The sequence below is a fragment of the Prosopis cineraria genome, unplaced genomic scaffold (assembly GCF_029017545.1).
Source record: "Prosopis cineraria cultivar Desert tree isolate PC_DT_omini unplaced genomic scaffold, ASM2901754v1 PC3, whole genome shotgun sequence".
NCBI classification, from domain to species: domain Eukaryota; kingdom Viridiplantae; phylum Streptophyta; class Magnoliopsida; order Fabales; family Fabaceae; genus Prosopis; species Prosopis cineraria.
Genome location: NW_026555334.1, coordinates 34,379,762 through 34,401,784, shown reverse-complemented (window position 1 = coordinate 34,401,784; position 22,023 = coordinate 34,379,762). Strand labels below are relative to the sequence as shown.

The 22,023-nt window shown below is 35.0% G+C and overlaps 3 protein-coding genes across 3 annotated transcripts; 1 reads left to right on the top strand and 2 right to left on the bottom strand.

Moving 5' to 3' along the window:
• Positions 1 to 124: 124 nt before the first annotated feature.
• Positions 125 to 3,836, bottom strand: LOC129307191 (protein KINESIN LIGHT CHAIN-RELATED 2-like). Its single transcript, XM_054948075.1, has 3 exons — positions 3,515 to 3,836; positions 1,176 to 3,139; positions 125 to 655 (listed from the first exon to the last, which is right to left on the bottom strand). The coding sequence occupies exons 2-3, from the start codon at positions 3,104 to 3,106 to the stop codon at positions 508 to 510; spliced, it is 2,079 nt and encodes a 692-aa protein (XP_054804050.1). The 5' UTR covers positions 3,107 to 3,139; positions 3,515 to 3,836; the 3' UTR covers positions 125 to 507.
• An 8,648-nt stretch (positions 3,837 to 12,484) lies between these two features.
• Positions 12,485 to 13,593, top strand: LOC129305539 (zinc finger BED domain-containing protein RICESLEEPER 2-like). Its single transcript, XM_054945541.1, has 2 exons — positions 12,485 to 13,457; positions 13,550 to 13,593. Exons 1-2 carry the CDS (start codon positions 12,485 to 12,487, stop codon positions 13,591 to 13,593), a joined length of 1,017 nt encoding a protein of 338 aa, XP_054801516.1.
• Positions 13,594 to 15,146: 1,553 nt separating this feature from the next.
• Positions 15,147 to 21,505, bottom strand: LOC129306930 (protein farnesyltransferase subunit beta). Its single transcript, XM_054947751.1, has 14 exons — positions 21,097 to 21,505; positions 20,926 to 21,012; positions 20,285 to 20,390; positions 19,211 to 19,246; positions 18,628 to 18,710; positions 18,436 to 18,489; positions 18,039 to 18,090; positions 17,429 to 17,493; positions 16,949 to 17,005; positions 16,467 to 16,539; positions 16,266 to 16,352; positions 16,056 to 16,188; positions 15,775 to 15,899; positions 15,147 to 15,590 (listed from the first exon to the last, which is right to left on the bottom strand). Exons 1-14 carry the CDS (start codon positions 21,216 to 21,218, stop codon positions 15,351 to 15,353), a joined length of 1,320 nt encoding a protein of 439 aa, XP_054803726.1. The 5' UTR covers positions 21,219 to 21,505; the 3' UTR covers positions 15,147 to 15,350.
• Between the last annotated feature and the right edge of the window lie 518 nt (positions 21,506 to 22,023).

Below are 22,023 nucleotides of genomic sequence, written 5' to 3'. Positions count from 1 at the left end.
GCAGATTATTTCCACTTATATCTTTTTTCCCCCTTCCAACTTTGCAAAAATGATAATCGAAAGAAGTTAAACAATCAATTTCATCATATTCTACATGCATTACTGTCACAGTCAAAATCACGAATGGAATGAAATGAATTATTTATTGCCTCAACATGGATCATGACAATTCGGTGATAGCAGAAAGCGTAACGGAAATTCAGGAAATGCAGATAGTACTGCCCACTGAGAGAGAGAGTCAGAAGAATAACCATCATAACTCCTCTCTCGCTCATTTATCATTTACGTCAACCATGGATCTAAGCTTCCACGTGGGTCTTTTAATTCGACAACTGCGTCTCTGCCCAATAACTACATCCACCCAAGCTCCGCTCGCATCAGTCGCATCTGCTGGGCTAGAACCTTGATTGGGCCTTGCTCCTTTGTCCGTGACAATACCTGCTTTAAGTGATGTCTATGTCGTCGTCTTTTAAAGTTAGAATTGGCCGAAATTTGTCTTTTGTAATGTCATCGATGTTTTGTTATTGGTGCCCGCCCTGCTTCTTTCAGCAAGTCTGCCAGCCTGCGCTTCTCATCGTCCAAATCTGAAGTTCTCCCATACTTCTCTTCTCGCAGGCCAATCACATATTCCAAAATTTCTATGGCATCGTCCACCCTGCGAAAACCATAGGAAACAAGATGATGTTAACATCCGTATGTAACTTTATATCAAAATTTAATTGCAAAATCCATGCATTAATTTTTAAAATGCAATAATAGAATACCGGTTTAATAATTTTGTATTAAAAAGAAACATTTCCTCCAGTTTAACAATTTTCTAAGCCAGAAATTATATTGTATTAATATGTAAGAATATATTACAGCAAGCTAAGGAGGATTTCCTTCCTACAAATTTAACATTAAACTTAACTAGTATTTGCACTCGTGCAATGCACGGGAAATTAAGTATATCTTTCAATGTGATTTTTACTGTTGATTTTAATGATATTTATGAGTTCACTGTTCACCGCAGATCAAGATTCAACGAGCATTTAAATCTTCTTTGATGTATAAATTTTATAGGTAAACTTTAGTTTCCATAAATGAAATGAATTCTTTTCTGATGATCATAATGAAAAACAATCGCTGACGACTCTCAGTATTTCAGGCATGTAGAAGGAACGTGAGTTAATTACCTGCTCATTGCGTCATAAGTGGCCGCTAGATTGCTGCAGACCCCTAAGGTGTGGGGGTGATATGGGCCATATTCTTGTTCCAATATACTCCTGGCCTCTTGGAACATTTCTGCCGCTTCGTTTATTGCATAAAGCTGCACGCAGACAAGACCCATCTGGTTCAGTGCAATCCCAAATGAAGCAGATTCCTTCTGTTCACTGGCACGAAACCTGGCAATGGCACTCTTGAAGCTGTTGTAAGAATCACAATAGTTCCCTAGCATATAATACATAACCCCAATTTGGGCCTCAATTCCCGCGCTGGTGCTTTGTTGACCATGGGTTTTATCATATATCTTCAACGCCTTCTTCAGTAACTTCACTGCCTGCTCTATATCATTCATTGATTCATATGTAGCAGCAACTTCTACTAACCCACTTGCAATCTCTTCTGAGGGGATACAAGGGCTCAGGTTGGTCTTCCCAAAAATCCTGACTGCGTTTTCACAGTAATATTTTGATTCCTTAAGCTTTCCTATCTTGTGGTACAAGTCCGCTAAACGGACATAAACTGAAGCAACTGCGTGACCACCTCCTTTTGTTGACCTGAACACTGTGAGTGCTTTCTGATAAGCCAAAACTGCCTCATCATAGCGTCCCGAAAATGAATTGGCATCTCCAATGCTGCAGTCAACTGAAGCTGCATCTAATTCTTGGCCATTAGCTGCCATGATCATGCTTGCTGAAGCATAATGTTCAAGGGCAACTTCATAATCACCCTTTGAGTCACATATGAGTCCCATGAGTCTCCTGTCCAATGCTTCTTCAAGGGAAGTGGTATGCCTATTTTTCCTGTGAATATCAAGAGCATTCTGACAAAGATACTTGGCTTCCTCAAACTGCAGTGCATGGAAATGGGCCTCGGCCACATAGCGACATGTGTCACCAAGTCTTGGGTCTGTTTCTCCCAAGGCTTGTCTTTGGATTTTCAGACCTTGTGTATAGAAAGATATCGAATTCTCCATGTGCCCCATCATCGCATAAGTGTCACCCAATTGCATGCACCCCGCAAATTTAGCTAGTGCGTGATCTTGGCCATATTCTAAAACAGGAATATCAATAGAACGCTCGAGAATAGGAATGGCTTCATTCTGTTGTCCTAGTTTGCTGTATATTGTTGCCAAGACGTGCAGACACATTACCATTTGTAAACTGGGTTCCCCATTTGCACATATCTCAAACGAATTCAGAGCCCTAAGAGCCAAATCAAGAGCCTTTTGCATATTCTCACCTGAAGAGATCATTTCTCTTGTTTGCTTAAGTAAAAATGGTCCCAGGTCTGGGTCATCAATAAGGCCTTCAAGCCCATTCTGCGGCTTCACACCAAGCAAACCAACATTCCTCTGATTCCTCAGACTATAAAGAGGATTTCCTTTTCCGGAATTCTTCTCATTCCTCTTGTCAATGGGTGGCTTTTCACGCAAGTTTTTGCCTTTATAGGTTGATTTGGATGATTGGTTCATGTCTTCTTTCTTTACATACTTGTTACCATTTGATGCAATATCATTCTCAGGAGCTGATCCGCTAGTATCGCTTTCCACTTTGGACTCTGTAATTACCTCCTTTGTAATCTCCAAATCTGCAAAATCTCCAACTAGATGGCATAATTCTGAATCGATCCTTGCCTCTTCACCATATGAGTAAAAACTAACCCTGGAGGGTGAGTGATCAGAACTCAGCAAGTCACACACATTGCGATACAATTGCTCGATAGAGTTGTCCACCAAACCATCAATAGGCAGATCAATAGAGCCACTGCGGAAATTACTAGAGCTAAATGGACTTCTAGGAGATGCTTGCTGAGTAAAATTCTCCTTAAGGGTTGTATAACCCCCACTACGTTCATCTGATGCACTATTCTTATTTAAATCATTCATCGCTAATCCAGGCATTGAACTGTTTAATCAAGAGAAATTGCTGAAATCCTACGGCAGAGGAAAGCAGAAAACACCGTAGAATTAGACACATCCATCCATTTCAATTACAAGCAGGAAAAAAGCCCATGTTCCTTTCCACAATCGGCTATCTCTTTCGTTATTAGTATTTGAAGAAAACCAATGAGTTCCGATCGAAAATCACGTATGTAAAAAAGAGAGTGAGAGAACGAAAGCGAAAGACAAAAAGGAAAGGGACTCCAGTGCCCAATAACATTTACATAAGAAAGAAGAAGCAACCATATACTAAACTAAATTTGTGTCATGTATTCTTTCCAGACGCTGGTTAGTATTGTTACAAGTGAAGCGTTATCGAATTCAATATTCAGTGATCAGAATTGAATACAACCAAAAGATAAAAAGTACCTCATTGATAAATCGGGATTGCCTACAGAACTCTGCAAGGAGCAAGAGCGTGAACTTTCGAAGGGGCGTTACGAAGAGATAAAAGATAGGTGGATAGCTCCAGTTGATTTGAATGTTTTTATTTATATATTTGGAGGGCCGAAGAAGACGAAGAGGAGAGAGACGCGTGGAAGGTGGTGGGATTTTGAGGAAATGAAGGGTGCAGAATAGGGAATTGACATCAAAATAGTTGAGAATTTCAAGGAAATTCATGTGCAGCAAGTGGAGGTCGCAGCGCAATGACTTGGAATGTTGAAGCAAACGAGGAAGCCAAACTCTCTCTCCCGCTATTCTCTCACTGCTCAGCGACGTTATTACTGGAGCTGTCAATCAAATTGATTCTTTCAAGCTCAAAAATATTCAACATCAAGTTCTTACTTTTAAGGTATAAAATAATAAATTAAGTTTAAATGGATTTGGCTTTTTACATATTTACTTTTTAAAAGTTTAATATAAAAAAATAAATACTATACTAAAAAAACTTTAATCACTAATAAGATTCTACAAAAAAAAATAATTAAATTATATTGATGTTAATAACAATAAAAAATCATCAATATTTAATAAAATTTAATTATTATGAGAGTTGATTTTGATATATTACTATTTTTTATTAAATTTAAGTTTATTATTATGTGAATTAATTTAAATTTATTTTTTTAAACATAATATTATATGTAATAATTTTTTGAGATTTTAAATATGTTTTTTTAAATTTTTAATTTGAAAAATGAAAAAAATAGGATTGAGGCTCTTTAACCTTGAGAACAAGGGCTGGGTTATGTAAAATAAACCTCTAAAATGTAATTAGACTTAAAAAAGTTAGTCTATTTAGATCTTGATCTTTTAAAGATCGATCATAATTAATAGCTTTAATTGTTACTTTGTTTGTTTCATTAATTTTAGTTTTGATATTTTAATGTTGTTGAGTAAACATTTGGATGCTTGTTGGGGGATATTGCTTTGGACTTTCGGTCATCTTAATTATAATTAAAACTAGCTTAAAGGGTAAGAAATAATATTATTATTAAAAAATAATACTGACTTGTTATTATTAAAAGATTGAGGGACAAATTTTCAATTGCTGATAATATAATACACTACTTTTAAAAATACTCTAAAAACATTCACCCAAAAAAAAAACAAAAGAAAAAAAAAACTTATCTTTGTTCTTCTCATCATCTCCAAGTGACCTGGAGAAGCTTCGTTCATTTATAGAGACGTGAGAGGCCCAGCAACAGCAAGGCGCGATTAACGGCTTTTGGACGAGAAAAGAATCAACACGTGATCACAGATCAGATGACGGCGTGATTTTTGAAGAGTCGGAGCTCAAGTCACCACGTGGCAAGAGTTAACCGGCCAGCTTAGATGGCTGGGTTGTAATGATTTTGATTGCTTTTCCCAGAGTATGTGTTGCCACGTGGAGTAGGTCCTATAACCAAGGCCGTTAGGATCCCGTGCATGGCAGGGTACAGCAAGTTGCATCCATGTACAATCTTCAATTATCATCTAGGGAGAATCACACCCAGCTTTTCTTAAATAAATTAATCATAAATAAAAATTAATGTTAAATAAATTATTATTAAAACAAGAACATTAATTTTTGTTAAATATAACTTATTATTAATTGTTATGTATAATTAATTTTTTCAAAAAGAGCTAGATGGGATTCTCTTTATCATTTATTACCCCCATTATTATAATCTTTAGTTTTTGATTAAAATTGTTTTTATTTATTTATTTTTAAGTTTGACGGATTTAAATACTCTTTCGGCCTATATATAAATAATGTTTTTAAAAACAATAATAATTTATTATAAATCACTTTGCATAAAAAAATAACAAGTAGTTATTTTATTATACTTTATTTGTAATTTTCTAAGTGGAGTAAAATGTTATAAAAAATAATTTTTTATTTAAAAGATATTTTTTAAGAAGTTGGATGCTAAAAAATATAAAAAAATTTTAGTGTTTCATAGTAAAATTATTGTGTTTTTTTTAAGTGTCCATAATGAATAAATTATTTTATATTTATTTTAAAATAAAATACTCAATTAAATAAGGATAAATATGAAAAGATGATATTAGTTTAAAGATAAATAACTATTTTATTAAGGGTTGATTTAATTAAAAATATCTTATACTTTTTAATAGAAAGAATAATATTTTTTAAAAATGACACATTTAATAAAAATTAGCTAAATTTTTGTAGAAAAATATCATGAATTAACTAACTTTTTTATTCTGATAAAGCATTTACAAATAATTTATATATAGTATAGGAATGAGTAATATGAAAGCCTGACAAACTGTGAGTGAGTCATATTTAACTCATCTATAAGATTAGCCTAATACAAATATTGCAAAGAGTTTTTTATGTCTTCCAATGGAATGCTAACAAGAAACAATTTACGACCTCAAAAACACTTGACTATTCCAAATATTTCTAGCCTTTGAAGTTCTAGGACCTCTAAATTCTCGTACCTATCCCTTCCTCTGCCCACTGTCCAAATTCCAATCTTAAAACATATCTATTTCTCGGGGATTCTAACAAAGACAAAAAGAATTGGACATTGCATTAAAATGAAAAAAACAACAGCAATTTTTTTTTTGTAAAAAAAGAAACTTAAGAGTCTTTTGACTAATACAAAATCCCACTACTTCTGTACTTCATATATCCCAAAAAATATCTCATAGCAGCAATTTCTTTCCAAGTGTATCCATAACCAATAACATTCTTCTTCTAAGATATCTCATTGGCAAAACCAACTAAATAAGGAGTATGATATTCAACCAACACGTAAAAATAAAAACCAAGAGAAAGGGGCAAGAAAAAGCGTCCAGGGCTGTCAAGCAAATTAAATACGATGGCAATGGAGTCAATGACAATGACAACGACGGCAAAGCTGCATCGATGAGACGGCAACTACGGACGAAGGCAACGGCGCGATGGTATGCAAAAGCCCTGAACGAAGCGATGGACGAAGGCAACTTGTTGAGAGAGGTTTAGCAGTCTGACGTCACTGAAGAGGGAAGGCGACAAGGACGGTGAGGATGAAGGAATGTGGAATTGGCATAGGGCCTGTTTGTTTCAGTATATAGGCGTTTAGAAGTCTTTTCCCTTAAAATTCAAATTACGTTTAGATTCCAAAAAATTTGGTCCCTTTTTTTTTTATATTCATAAGATTTATTTATAAATAAATAACTTACATAGGACCTAAATATATTTTTTTTCTTTTACAAGAGTTTGTGTTGCCACATGGACTAGGTCCAGCAGCCTGTAAGGCTACTCCTAACGGTGGGGGGTATTACAACGACCAGGGTCTCTTCCCTTTTTTTCCTTTCTTTTCCTCCACTTCTCCCGTCTCCATCAAATTTTTTTATTAAATAATTTTTTTAAATAAAAAAATTAATGAATGATGAGGATGGGAGAAGTGGAGAGAAATGAAGAAAAAAGAAGTAGAGAGACCCCACTTCCATATTACAAAGGGCGTTAGGATCCCGTGAAATGCAGGGCATAACAAGTTGCATCCATGTATAATCTTTAATTATCATTAATCATCCTCTTGTTGTAATCTTTAGTTTTGATTAAAATAAAATATTTTATATTTTTTTTGTTTGACAAATTTAAATACTCTCTCGATGGGATGTGATGTAACTACAATGCAAGGGTAACCTTGAGCAGCAAGGAAATAATAGTGATAGCAAAGAAGTTAGGGGTGTTCATGGAGCCCAGTTGCCCGACACGCTCGCCCAAACCCGATAAAATTTTGCCCAGCCCGGCCCAAAAAAAATAGCCCAAGATGATTTGGGCATTTTTGGGCTGGGCTGATATTCGGGCAGGGCTGGGCAACGGGCAAGGTATGCTGCCCTGCCCGTTTGGCCCAGCCCGAAATGTGCTCATATATTTTTTTTTGAAGCCAAATTGTGGATCTGCTGTCTGCTTGAGTCCATCTGCCCAGTGCCCAGCGTCCACAGCCCAACTCCAGCATTTCAATCAGCATTGCAGTGCAGACTCAGAGTTAGCGACAGCGTCCCTCCCGCTCCCACCTCTTATTCTCTAATCTCTAACCCTAGCCGTCTCTCTACTCTCCACTCTAGAGTCCGAACTCCAGCGTCCCGGTGGCGTCTCAGGCTCAGCAATCAGCAATAGCATCATTGGATTAGCGACTCAGCGTCCCATAAGGCAGAAGCACAAACCAATACTGCCACACAGCTCAATCTTCAACCTTCATTCTCTAATCTCGTCTCTCGTTGTGTCGTTCTCCCCTCACACTGCCACACCTTTGCTTGCCGTCGTTCTCTCCTCGGCCCTCACACAATCTTTATGGTTGCCGTCATTCTCCTCTTTCCCCTCTCCCTGTTCGAGTATTTCTCATAGTCACTCTCTTCGACCGTTCGCCATCAGTCTCCACTGGCAGTCTGGCACGATATCGTCCGTTCAGCGTTTGTCAACTCCAGCTGTGCGTGTTGATAGATTGCATGTTCTTCGACTTTATCTGTCTTGTTCACCTGTTTTGCTGTTCACTCATCTCTGTCTCCAGTCTCCACTCTTAAATCTTATTCAGTTCGTCTGCCCAGTGCCCAGGTTTTCAATTTGCTCTTCTTCATTTTTTTAGTGCAATAATCCTTCAATAGCAGTTACAAAATATATATGTACCTAGAAAAGTACTTCATTGGAAACATAATGACATACGAACCTGATAAATCGAGGATGATATGCTCTATAGTTTCCCCAGTACTAGAACTCGCCTCGTATTGAATATACCTCATGATCCTATTTCATAGTTTTTAAATTCATAAAAAAGGGTCAATTACTTGGATCATCATGATATATATATATATATACAGAGAGAGAAGAAATATTACGTGCCTGTGTTTGATGTAGGAAGAGTTTGCAAAGTAGATAGGAGAACCCAGTTGAATAATGAGAATACTTGGGATTAAGGTGGAACTTGGATAATGCTCAATGTCTCTATATAAAGTCGAGTCTGGTATCTTCCAAGCCTGCATGATTTTTCCATATTAGTCTTTGATTTGATTTGTTTCTGTCTGAAAAAAAAAAAAGCTTTGTTGATGAAAATAATGATATGAGATTGTGAGGGCAATTATAAGTTGAGTTCTGGCTTTATTGTTATAGATTATATTATAATGTATTAATGTTACATATATAATACATCACACACACTTTATCTGATTTGTTAATGATTTGATAAATGAATTTTATCCCAATTACTGTATAAGAAGAAAGTTGTTGAAAATGGTAAATTTCTTGTTTCCTAATCTATAATCACTGCTTTTACATGACTGTTCTACATCTCTATTATGTGTTATATGTATTTCTTTGTGATTTTTATATCATTGAATAACAAGCTTGATTTTGTATTTTTATTATGAAATTTGTGGTTCTGTAATTTTGTTATGCTAGCATGGAGGATCAAGCTATTTTGAAACATCTCAAACACTAACCCCTACTGGACCTTCCCATTCACCAACCCCTACCGAACCTACACAAACCCCAACCCATACTCCTCCTACACAAACAGCAGCCCCTCCCCCTCTACCTCCCCTCCCCCCTCAATCTGTCCCTCCACCTGCACCTCCTTCTCTTCCCCCTCGTGCTCCTCCCACCCAAACTCCTACAGAACATGTCACACAAGTAACAGATGCTGAGAGAAGGGGTCGAAAAAGGAAAGAAAAGGAACCTAAACATACATCGGAGGTGTGGGTTACTTTATTAGGTTGCCTATAGAAGAAACTAATGGGGAGCATAGAGCAGCATGCAAGTTTTGCCACACGACTTATGCTTCTGATCCATCACGCCATGGGACACATTCTTTGTTGAGGCACATCCCAAAGTGTCTAAAGAACCCTCATAAGGCCACCAAAGATAAGAAATAAGGAATGATAAATCTGTTATCAGGTAGGACAAGTAGGCAAGGAAAATCTTTAGTCACTCACTTATATGATGAGAAGAGGTGTAGAAGAGCTCTTGCTGAATTTATCATTTGTGATGAGCAGTTGTTCAGAATTGTTGAGAAGCCTGAATTTAAGAAGTTGTTGAATGAGTTTGAACCTCGCTTTCCAATCCCTTCAAGAACAACAATTGCGAGAGATGTGTGGCAGCTGTATCTTGGTAAAGTAAAAGTGCTAAAGAAGATCTTAAAGCAATGTTCTAAGCGTGTTTGTCTCATGACATATTGTTGGACGTCAAACCAAAATTTCAATTATTTATGTTTGACGGCACATTTTATTGATAATGAATGGAAGCTTCATAAGAGGATCCTAAGTTTTATTATGATTGAAGATCATAAAGGTGAGACTATAGGGAAGACCATTGAGCAATGCTTGTTGGATTGGGGTATTGATAAGGTGTTTAGCATAACTATGGATAATGCTTCATCTAATGACACGGCTTTGGGATATCTTAAAAGGAGGTTGAGAAGTTGGAAGGGCTTGATTTGTGGAGGAGACTATCTACAATTAAGATGTTGTGCACATGTTCTTAATTTGGTGGTCAATGAAGGCATCAAACACATGAAAGATAGTTTTGAAGCCATTCGAAGTGCTATGAGATATGTTCGGTCTTCTCCTTCACAGTTTCTAAAATTTAAAAATTGGGTTGAATCTGAAAAAATAGAAACCAAGAGCCTTGTCTGCCTTGATATTAGCACTCGATGGAATTCAACATATTTGATGTTGGAAGCTGCAATGAAGTTTCAAAAGGTGTTTGTGTAACACACCAAAATTTTTTTTAAATAATTTAACTCAACCATAGTTGGGTTACAGCCACCCAACATATTTTTATATCAATAATTTTAATATAAAATATTTTATAATTAGCTTCAATTTACACACTATAACATTTCAAATAAATTTTTACCTCCCACATGCCATTAGGCTAAATCACATTTGTCCATCCTTATACTCCCAACAAGTAAACTAAATCACATTTGTCCATTCTTATACTCCCAACAAGTAAAATAAGCAATTTAGTCAATTTTCAACACAAGCCAGTTATTTGGCCTTATAATCATGCCATTTTAACCAATCCAAAGTAAACCAAATATTAAAATTACAGTCATCCAAATTATACCAAAAATAGAAATAGTTTAAAAGGCATGATTACATTTATATATTCATATAATTGACAATAAACAAAAAGTCCTAATATTGGCAATATAACACATTATAAATCATAAATTAAATACCCAAAAGAGATAGTGGATCTATACCATTAAGCCTCTGGGTCTCCTCCACGTGTCACTCGTGGCTCTTCTCCTGAAAATTGTTAACCACATAATGAGACTCAAAAGTCCCAGTAACCAAAGCCAATTTATGATAGTGTATACAAACAGTTAAGTGTGTGCTTACTAAGTGAGAATTAAAAATAATATAATTCTAACAAATATAAGAAATATTACAATACACACAAACAACCATCCTTATATCCCTCCATTAACCTCGAGCTGTAGCCCTCACTCGGTGCTAAATTACCCAGCCAAAGGTATATTAGCCCGAGCCCTTACAAGCCACCTATTGAACTCCAATAGGGGCGTACCACGTGGCACATAAATACAACAATAATAGCAAGTCTCCCAACACCTCCCATAATAATTAAACAAATTCATAATAATATTGCACAATTATACAATATTACAAAATTCATAATTTTCTCAATAATCACCCAATTAACATGAAGTAACACTAATCACAAATTAAAAGCATGGTTACCTCGTGGCTTTTTCAATAAATTATTCCTTAAAATTTCTCTCTCACCACAATCTTCACCAGTAATACAATCTACAAATAACATATTATTTATAAATATTAGTTTCAATTTTTTTTTGAAACTAATAAAATAATTCTAATAATAGAATTAAAAATATAACATAATTTCTAATCTCAATCTTAATACAAATCTAGAGTCAATACTATTAAGTAAAATTTTTAACTCCTCTTTTAATTATCAATAAACATTAATAATCTAAAAATCAACTTCTAAACTAATTTCTATTATCAAAATTTTCTTTTTATTTCATAAATTCGTACCTAAAATATCCAAAAATTAAAAATTAAGTCTCTAGCTTAGAATCATAATCCTATAGCTATAATAATTCATTTCTCATCCCAAATAATCATCTAAACCTCAATAAATCAACATATATTTTCAGATCTAGTCTAAAATTTGATCGATAAGCCACAAATTCAAAGATCACCAATAAATTTATACTCTAGAATATTTATTATACTACTAACAACCTCAAAAACCATATTTATTCAACATAAATTCATCCCTCTTCCAGATCTTAAATTTTCTACCACTACAAAATCAGAAACCAAAGAAGAAGGGTGACTAAGTAAAAATTTTAGAACACTTACTTAGTCTTGAAAAGCTTAAAATCACACCCTAAATATCCTATTAAAAACTCTTACCTTAAAAATTTAGATATTTCGCACCAGCGACTCACTTCTCTCCGCCTCAGCTCGTGTGCAGGAAAAGAATTGAAGAAATGAAAGGAAACGGGTGAGTTTTATAAAAATTCAGTGGGTCCCACATCTTTTTTATTATTATTTCCTCTCTCTTCTTCTTTTTTTTATTATTATTATATAAATATAATCATTGCGGGAAGAGCACCGAAAGCGTCTTGTTCTCTTCTTTCTTTCCTTCTTTCTCATACTTTTTTTATTATAATAATAATAATAATAATATTTTAATAATAATATTTTATTATTATTATTATTATTAATTATTATTATTTTTATTATTTTTTTATTTATTTATTTTTTAAATTTAGAATTATATCCTAAGTTAGATTTAATAATCATCTCCTATTAATTTACTTATCTCTAAATATTTTTTTTTAAAAAATTTCTATTTACCAAAAATTAACTATTAAAATTTAAATTGGGATGTTACAGTTTGAGAGGATGCGTGATGAAGATGATGACTATATTGCATTCTTTAGCTCTAGGCAAGAGGGAAGTGTTTTCTCTAGCCCTATTCTTGATGATTGGAAAAATGCTAAAGTCTTCATCAAATTCTTGAAGGTCTTTTATGACATAACTTTGAAATTTTCAAGCTCCCTTGTTGTAACATCAAATGATTGTTTCCACCAAATTGCTCGTGTTCAGCAAATGTTGCAGAAGCATATTGGAAACAATGGTAATACTTTTTTAGGAGATATGAGCTTTAAGATGCATCTAAAGTTTGATAAGTATTGGGGTCATGCAGAGAATATGAATCCATTGTTGATTGTGGCTGTGATCTTGGATCCTCGATACAAATTAGTTTATGTAAATCACATGTTTGAACTCCTTTTCAGTAACCCTGAGGAATGTGCATTGATGATGGAGAAGGTCAAAACTTATTTGTATCGACTATTTGATGAGTATTCTGTTGGGGTTCCTACTGAATTAGGGCCTACCCATACAAATAATGCATCTACAAGATCATTGCCCTCTCTTGATGATGATGATGATAACGACATTGAGGATCCAGGGGCAATGTGGTTAGAGTCTTTGAAGCAAAGAACTTCAATGGATCCACAAAGTGAGCTAGATAGATATCTTGCAACTGATTCTAGAGCTGAAATCTCATCATCTGATTCTGAGTTTGACATACTATCATGGTGGAAAGCCAATTCTGAAAAATATAAAATTCTCTCCCACATGGCACGAGATGTATTGGCTATGCCAATTTCTACAGTGGCTTCTGAGTCTGCATTTAGTACTGGTGGACGTGTAGTTGATCAATATAGGAGCTCTTTATCTCCTAAAATGACAGAAGCATTGATTTGTGGGCAAAATTGGCTACAAAGTGGGCAATCTCTCTCTGAGTTGGTTGATAAGCTCCATGAGTTTGATAACTTTAATGAGACAGAAAATATTATTCAGCTTACAAGTAACATATTTTTTTTTTCTAAAGTTTACACATGCACACATACACCCTTTATTTTAGTTTTTATATTAATGTAATTTTTTTTTGGTCTTCAGATGCAACATTTGGAGGGGAGAATGCGGCTGCTAGTGTTGATTGAAGTGTTTCCTTACAGGTATATCTTGACCCTTTATTAACTCTTTGAAAAATTAAATAAGTTTGTAAATTTGGTTAAGTTGGATGAAGTGGACACTAGTGATAGGTCCCTTATGCTTTGCTATTTACCAAAGTTATGCTTCGGCTACTGTATATTCCATTTCTTTTGACTGCTTTTATCTAGAGGAGGCCAAATCTGATGCATTCCAGAGCAAATGTTGGCTTGCATGTGAGTTTCCTTTTACTCCATTCAAGATTCACCATGCATTTGCCTTGAATAAGGATTTTAATATGTTTAGTTATGACATATTTTTCCTCTTCCATTCATGCAGGTTGAGAGTTGGGAAGAAGTCTTTTGTGAATTGGAGTCTACTCTTTCAAATTGTTGTTTCTCATATGATGCTCCAAGTTTTTGTGAATTTTGTTGTTTTCAATGATCATAGTTGTTATTTTGGATTCAATTATGGATAATTTGATATTGTGACTGTTACCGTTATTGTGAATTTATGGTTTTTGACTTTATAGATGCTATTTTGAGTTGACACATAGGATTATTGTTGATTTGTGAAAGTTTTATTTTAAAATGATAAAAAGAATTGTGATTTAATGGGCAGGGCGATTATTTGATAGCCTGGGCAAAGCTGCCCAACCAGCCCTGCCCAGCCCAAACTAATAGGGCATTTTATGGGCAGGGCTGGGTTTCGGGCTGCATTTTGCAACCCATTCATTCTTTGGGCTGGGCATCGGGCAGGCTCCTGCCCAGCCCTACCCTGCCCATGTGCATCCCTAAAAGAAGTAGAGAATCATCAACTATCAGGAGCGCAACTGACCTAACTTCCGAAGCAACAAGCCCAATGAATTGACGAGCCTTGCAGTAAACCTAAATCTATTGTTCAACACCATGGCAAATGGTGCAAGATGAGAGTGATGCTCCAGGCTTCTCGAGGCATCAAAGTCTTCATTGAATGCAGTGGCAATCTGAACTTTGTCAGCAAAGAACTTGGATCGCAAGACGGGGGACGACAAGTAGCGATCGATGATGTGAGGAGGGTGAGTAAGCGGTGATCGATGTTGTGAGGCTAAAAATACATTTTGGTCTTTCAGTCTTTTTACTTTGTGCCAGGTTCTTTTTTACAATTAAATTTGCGGTGGGATATTGTTTAACAATTTTCCCTTAAAAATAAGCTCTTTTTTTTTTTTCGACAAGATGATTAATTAACTTTTCTTAATTTTGACACGGCATTTAAAAATGACTTGTATACAGCATCTGAATAAATAGCATAAAAGGAAAATTACACCTAAATCCCACAAAAAAAATTTAATTACCAAACAGTTTTATAAAATGGTACAAAATATTCTTAAATTTTAAACCCTATACATTTATAACTTCATAAAGGATATTTACAACAGAATACCCTTTGCTAAGTTATAAATGCATATGAGTTAGACTAAAAAATATTTTATACATTTCATGAAACCTTTTGATAATTAATTTTTTTCTATGAAATCTAAGTGTAATTTTCCCTAACATAAAAACCCGACAAGAGGCAACATTCATAAGTCAAGCACAATTTAACTCATTAGATTAGCCAATATTTCGAAGAGTAGATAAAGCTACTAACAACCATAGATTTTCCCCCCTTCAATGGAATGCTCACAAGAAGCAATTTACAATCTTAAAAACATGACCCTAGTTAGCCAACAGAATCGAAGTGATCGAACGAAATACAGGTGAGGTACATAAAATGGGGTCACCACCAGTCAGGAGAAGCCGGAGAAGAATTGGTGGGCTTCGTGGTATCTTTCCAAGACAACATTGAAGAGGGGATGGACGGGTTCAAGGAGATTAGAGTAAGGCCCCAACACTGACTTGGGCAACGGTGGGGAATCTGGGTTCTTTGACCAGCTATACTGACATAATGAGAGCCCACTTAAACAGTAACACGTATGATAATAATCTCTACGTTTGCCCGGTTTGTCTCTCAATCCACCCTCTAGATCCTGCATCATCAACAACTTCATTTAATAATCAACTCCACACACAGTTCTAACAACTACGCGCAATTGACTGGGTACCAAAAGCTTAATCTCCCTGCCTTATACATTGAAACATGGGACTTTCCAGAAAAAGCCTTATATTTGAAATGCAGTATAGCCAATAGGTAGAATAAGAATATATTCAGACCTGTGAGCATAGAAGAATGTATTGCTGCAAGGCAATGCTGTGAAAAAGAGGTTCTGTTACTCTGGGTTCCTTCATAAAATTACAACCAATGTCGTTAAAATTAACCGAAGAGGACCTCCTCACACCTGCGAAAATCATAAGCTCATGGGAATGAGAAATTAGAAATGTTGGCATCAAACGGAGATTTCAACAACGTAGAAGAATTCAAGCATCTATCAGAGACTACAGCCTGTCTAGAATCCCAAAATGGCAAGTTTCATCATGAGAGATCCCATCCAAACCTTCTTCAAATCCGTCAGATGTTGTAGGAATCTGTGGACACTCTTCAGCACTATAGCCTCTTTCAGCAGCTAAGCTTGGCATTTGTTTCTCAACAATAGAACGTAATCTTTGCAATAGATCAACAACCCCACCCTGATTACAGTCGAGTTTCAATCTATGTTATCAAAAGACAAATAACCCCAAAGAAAAAACAATGAAATTAAAATCACCTGCCAAAAAGAGTAGCATCCATCAACCAATTTATTAGTTCTCCCCTGAAATCCACACTCCTGACCTTGCCGGAATACTACCCACTCCTAGAACAAAAACTCAGATTAGTACCTCATACAAGTATACAATATAACATTGCAACCTCAAGAAATTTTTGTAAGACTAATTGAGAGCCACAAGAAAAGGAAGGTTCCTCTTACAGTTAAACGAGGCAGATCCAAGCGATTAACTTCACCGATCAGAATCATTGTAGCTAATCCACAAAAGGTATACCTGCTAAAACAAAGTCATAATTTACTAGGACTTCACAATAAGATAGGCACATCCACATACATGCCACATAGATATTACAAATGTGAAGTTTTGGAATCTACTTATTAAATGAGAATAATTCTGAGATTTTAATTAATATGTTAACATAACTTATTGACATTATATACTATTTAGTTAATTTTACATATTTTCCCTCCATATTTGCTTGCAAGGCCAAAAAATAAAAGTGCTTCCATATTTTCCCACTTTTGGTGCTTCCAACCAAGGTCCAATGTTCAAATTGAATACCATCCTGTTTTTCCAACAGCCTCACTTCTCACACCCTTTTATTTTCAATTCCAAATCACAAAGCATAGCCTCAGGAAGGGCATGACGAGCAAAGAGAAACAGAGAGCAAAATGAAACATACCCTCCATGAGCCTCAGAACCAGGCTCCCCAGCAATGCCACCTTCATATGTCTGACAGCTGCAGAGAAATGCCAGAGCATATAGCATGCACCATAAGAAATAAATGATATGAAACAAATTAATTATAAACCATTAAAATCAAGAGTTATAGTCCTAAACTTTAAGATATTCCAAATGAAAAGTCTAAACACAACTGTTAGATAGCTAAATATATAATGAGCCAATTAACCAAAGTCTACCAATAGAAAGGTAGTCAAAAGTATTACAGATTCTAGCAACCAGACAAGAAGAGATTTTACTAACCCAACATATCATACAATCCCTGTAACCGCTAACAAGTATCTTCAAATGAAGAGCTCAAACCATTATCTTTAAATGAAGAACTCAAACAATTATCTTCAATTCTGAACAATGTTATCTGTGATGGCAACATACAGCCATGTTCTGCAACAAAATTTAATTAGTGCTGCTTCAAACTAACCTTAAAATGAAGTCTCCAACATTACGGATCAGCTCATCATCTAGAATGTTCAAGACACTTGCAACCTGGTTCAAACAAGATGTTGAATTTTATGCCATATAACAATTCTGGTAATAAATAAATAAACAAAACAAACAAACCGTACATAGGTATTCAAAATATTGTTTGATGAATATAATCTCATTCAAGCGACAATTGTCTTCCAAAGAAAGCAATCTAGAACCACTAGGAATAGGTATATAAAGGCAACCAAGCTCAATCCATAAAGAAAAAATGTGCTAGAGAACCGAAAAAAGGTGTTAACAAGCAATGATATGGAAGATACTCAATAATTCAAACATGCACATACACCAATGGTAAAAAGTCTCCCTCCACAATGAAGATGATAGAGGTTAACAGTAAAATGGTGTCAATTAACCTATAGGCTTAACACCCTGTCATTGCTTATTAGTAACATGTGACACAAAAGCCAAGTTCAAGATAATGAAATGAATACTCTGATGATGAAGTCAGCAATGTCATCCACAAAGTTCCGTGTCTGATTATATACATATCTAAACATGATCAAATATGACATGAAGATAGAGCTACAGAGACAACAAACACTCACAGAAATGGCAGTGTAGCAAGCTCGAACATCAATTTCTCCTAGATCATGCATCCTGAATAAAGAATTCATGATAATAAACAAATTAATTCAAGGATGGGCCATATATTCTGAATGTGCCAACAAGGACATTAATTAGCATCAAGAAATGCTTTTCACACTGACTTTAGAGTCAAAACACTTAAACATACAGATAGCTTTTGATTTATGTGTAACTGACTCATAATGTACAGATACAGACAATCAAAATTTGCCACAGGTGAAATGATGTTTGTCTAAGTAGATGGACTAGTTACTGGATCAAAGTTACCCACTATTTATTATAAATTCTGCGAGTGGATGTCAATTACATTTATTTATTGAAATATTTTTAGTAAATTCAACACAGATAAATACAAACCTGAATCCCCCATTTGGTTGTTTCATTCGATGTAGAAACCCGGACAATTTATCTCTGAGAATATGATATGTTATTAAAAAAAAAAAATCATTCACTTCAAGATGTCAGAAAATTACAGCTAACAAAAAAATAAAAGTGCATATATTGTAATGTGATAACATAAGCTTGCTTTTAAGAGCACAAACTGACCACCTATTAATTGATGCCAAAGCTTTATGACCACCCAATGTGATAAGCGCATTGACTGCAGCATAAGTTGTGGCAAGATGAGGCATCTGAGGAGAATTTCAAATATATTAACCATTGTAACATAAGAGAATGCAAAGGAACAAACAACTAAAATTTGAGAAGATCTAGAATTATACTACTTTGAAGCCACAGCAGTAGCAAAAACAAATTCAACCTCAAGGATCCAAGGCATATGTCTAACTTCCATAAAAAGAAAACAACAGATTAAGTTACTTCACAAAATCTTAATCTCCAGCACAAAGAGAAACTTATAGGTAATAACCTAAAACAAATTAAACAAAAGTTGCTTTAACTTAAGCAATACAATAAAGTCTACGAAAGCCATGAATTCAAGTTATTTGAACACAATGCTATCACTTTATTCTCCCATTGTCACACGCAAGTAGCAGTAATATCATGCCCAAATATGGAGGTATACCACGTGCATTGGTTTATTAACTTGTTATGCATACACATTGCAGCATTCAACAAGGCCAAAGTTTAACACTCAACAAATAATATGCCAGAAAGTGATATAGTTGCTTACCTGGCCTGGTCCCCCACCATATCCACCATTTGGATCCTGCAAGTAATAAAAATAAATATAAGACATGTAGTGGGATAAGAATCATAAAATGGAGAAGAAATAAAAGCAATATCTATTTTAAATAATCTTTAAAAAATTATTATTACACATGGCACGTTTACATGATGACAACAATAGGATAGACTGGGTTTGTTGACCCAGATTAAAATTGCACATAGGCAAAGTATATCAACCTCATGCCTAGCTTGTGAGAAAGGCCAGATGTCCTCAAGGCTCAGTGATCATTTTTAATTCATCATTCTCACTTTTCATCCATAGTAGGACTTACTATATCTGAACCACAAATCAACAAATTAAGCAAAAACGTGTTTATGTCCAAGTTATCTCACCTAACAAATGGAACCCTATCTTTGGTGTCCCCGTAACTGATTGTCAAGTTTTTATTATTCATGTGAATTCTATCCTTTTATGCTTCTATTTCTCTTCCCCTTCCAATATTCTTTTCCCAGTTTCTTATTTATTCTTTAAGTTTGTGGATATAAGGAGCTGGTATTACAGTAGCTGTCAATTAGTGGTCCTACAAGCAGGTCCTTTTATTTCCATGAGTCCTTTTTTTCCTTTACTATTATCATCCACAATTCTTTTTCTTCCTTTTCCTTTATTTGCTACTTTTCCCCTCACGTTATTCAAATATTGCACACAAAGGTGTTACTCACCATTAACTCCTTTGTTTAAACAGCTATAGTCTTCCATTATCTTGCCATTCTCGTTTCTCCTACTATACATGTTCTGCTAAATTCTTCATCAGCATCAACTCCTTGTTATTTATTTATTCAACTCTGATTAAGGTTGGGTTATCTAATTTGAGTCATTTGTTTCGGTAGATCTTTTTAAACATGGAGTCAAGACATGACAAGAATAATTATATCTATATATAATATGTATCTTCCAATGGGAGCAGGCAAGGAAAGAGACATTGAGAGAACAAGAAAGTCGTATAGAAAGAGATCAACTTATAAGATTTACATAAAATGCAAGATAACTAAACAATGAGATTAAATCAAAATGTCAAACCTGGCAACGACAGAGAAAATCAACGGTGTTATTTTCCATTTCATCATCAACTGATTCTCCCAACAAAGCAATGGAGTGAAGAATCCAGTAGCATAGCCAAGGTCGACTGCATGTCACAACATTTAAGACCAGGAAATAAGTTCAGGAAGAAATACGCTACCAAGATGAGGATATCATAAATTTATAAAAATTATAGGGCTGCAGCTATCAAGATTCAAATGGTTCTTATGACGCTAAAAAAATGCTCCAGTTCCCACAATGAAGTAGATTTAATTATGACAGATGGGACTGCAGAGAAGGCATGTTTAGTCTGCTACGCTTGTTGGACTCCACGAATAGCTCAAATAACAAAATTAAACAAGATAACTCCACCGTAACTGACCAGAACCAGATCATAAGAAGTAGACGTTATCATCCTGGTAAGCAAATGTTTTAGGGTGATGAATAGCTATTTCTAGAACCGAAAAGGGGGGGGGGATCAGCCAATAAGTTTTAACAAACAAACTCAACATAATCAAGCCATTATCACACCAGTAAGAATGCGGAAGCAAATACCTTTAAGTAGGCACAAGCAAATTTCAACCGAGACTTCACATGAGCCTATATGTAGTAAAAAGAAAGCAATGGAGAGAATGAGTTACTTGGCATCCAAAACGCAAAACGCGGAACCCAGATTTCTAAGACCCTTTTCCAGGAACTCCAAGTGTCTATCACGCTGCAGCTCCAACCTAGAATCGAAGATAATTAGTTATCGAGGCAATGAATAAACTAAACTTGGGTTTGAGAGTGATAGAGAAGGAAAAGATTCTTACATGACGGATTGGGCATTAGGAGGAAGATTGGCAAACTGTTCGTATATCTTATGGACCTGAGATTCTACAATCCATTGATCACGCTGAGTTACAGTCGGGCTTGAAGCAGCCGGAGGATCCATGGCTGACCTTCTAAATCTCCGCAAGCTTTAGGTCCCTCTTTGATACTTACCCCACGAAGTCAAGTGAAGTGAACTTGCAGAATGGAGACCCACTGTCGTTCCTTCCTCGATCCCCGTTTTCCAGGCACGCACGGAACTAACCCACTACTCCTTGTTTCAACACCCGCGGGGTGTGTCTGGAACTCTCAGGAACTGCTGGGCCAAAACCTCCGCACGTGATTTTTTTTTATTTTTCGGCCTTCCGGTAGAGGGTGCGTTCCGGTGGAGATGACCTGCAAATGCGAAAAACTTACCGCGTCAGCCTAGGATGGACCAAAATATGAGTGAATAGTTTTTACTCCCTCCATTTAAAAGTAATTTGTAAGGATTTGATTATTTAAAAATATAAATTATTTTTAATCTTTTAAAATTTGATCATTATTTTTTAAAAAAAATATCCCTATTGATAATAATTTCATGTTTATTATAAAGTATTTAATAAAGTAAGTATAATAAAATATAGAGTTAATTTAAAAATAAGTAACAGTTTTATTGAGAGATGAGGTTCGATTAAAAATATTTTACATTTTTTAACAAAGAGAGTATTTTTTTAGAAGTTTTATTTGAGGCATTTATGGGTGTTTTATATTTTTTAAATTATCTTTTTATTTATTTTATTAGTAATAAAGGTGTTTTAAATAATTTAAATATTATAATTATTTTTTTCTGGTTTTATTTATAAAATAGAAAGAGAAGATTTTTTTGTTCTATTTATAAGTCATCTCATTAAATTTTTATCAAAAATTTTTTTATTTAATTTTCATTG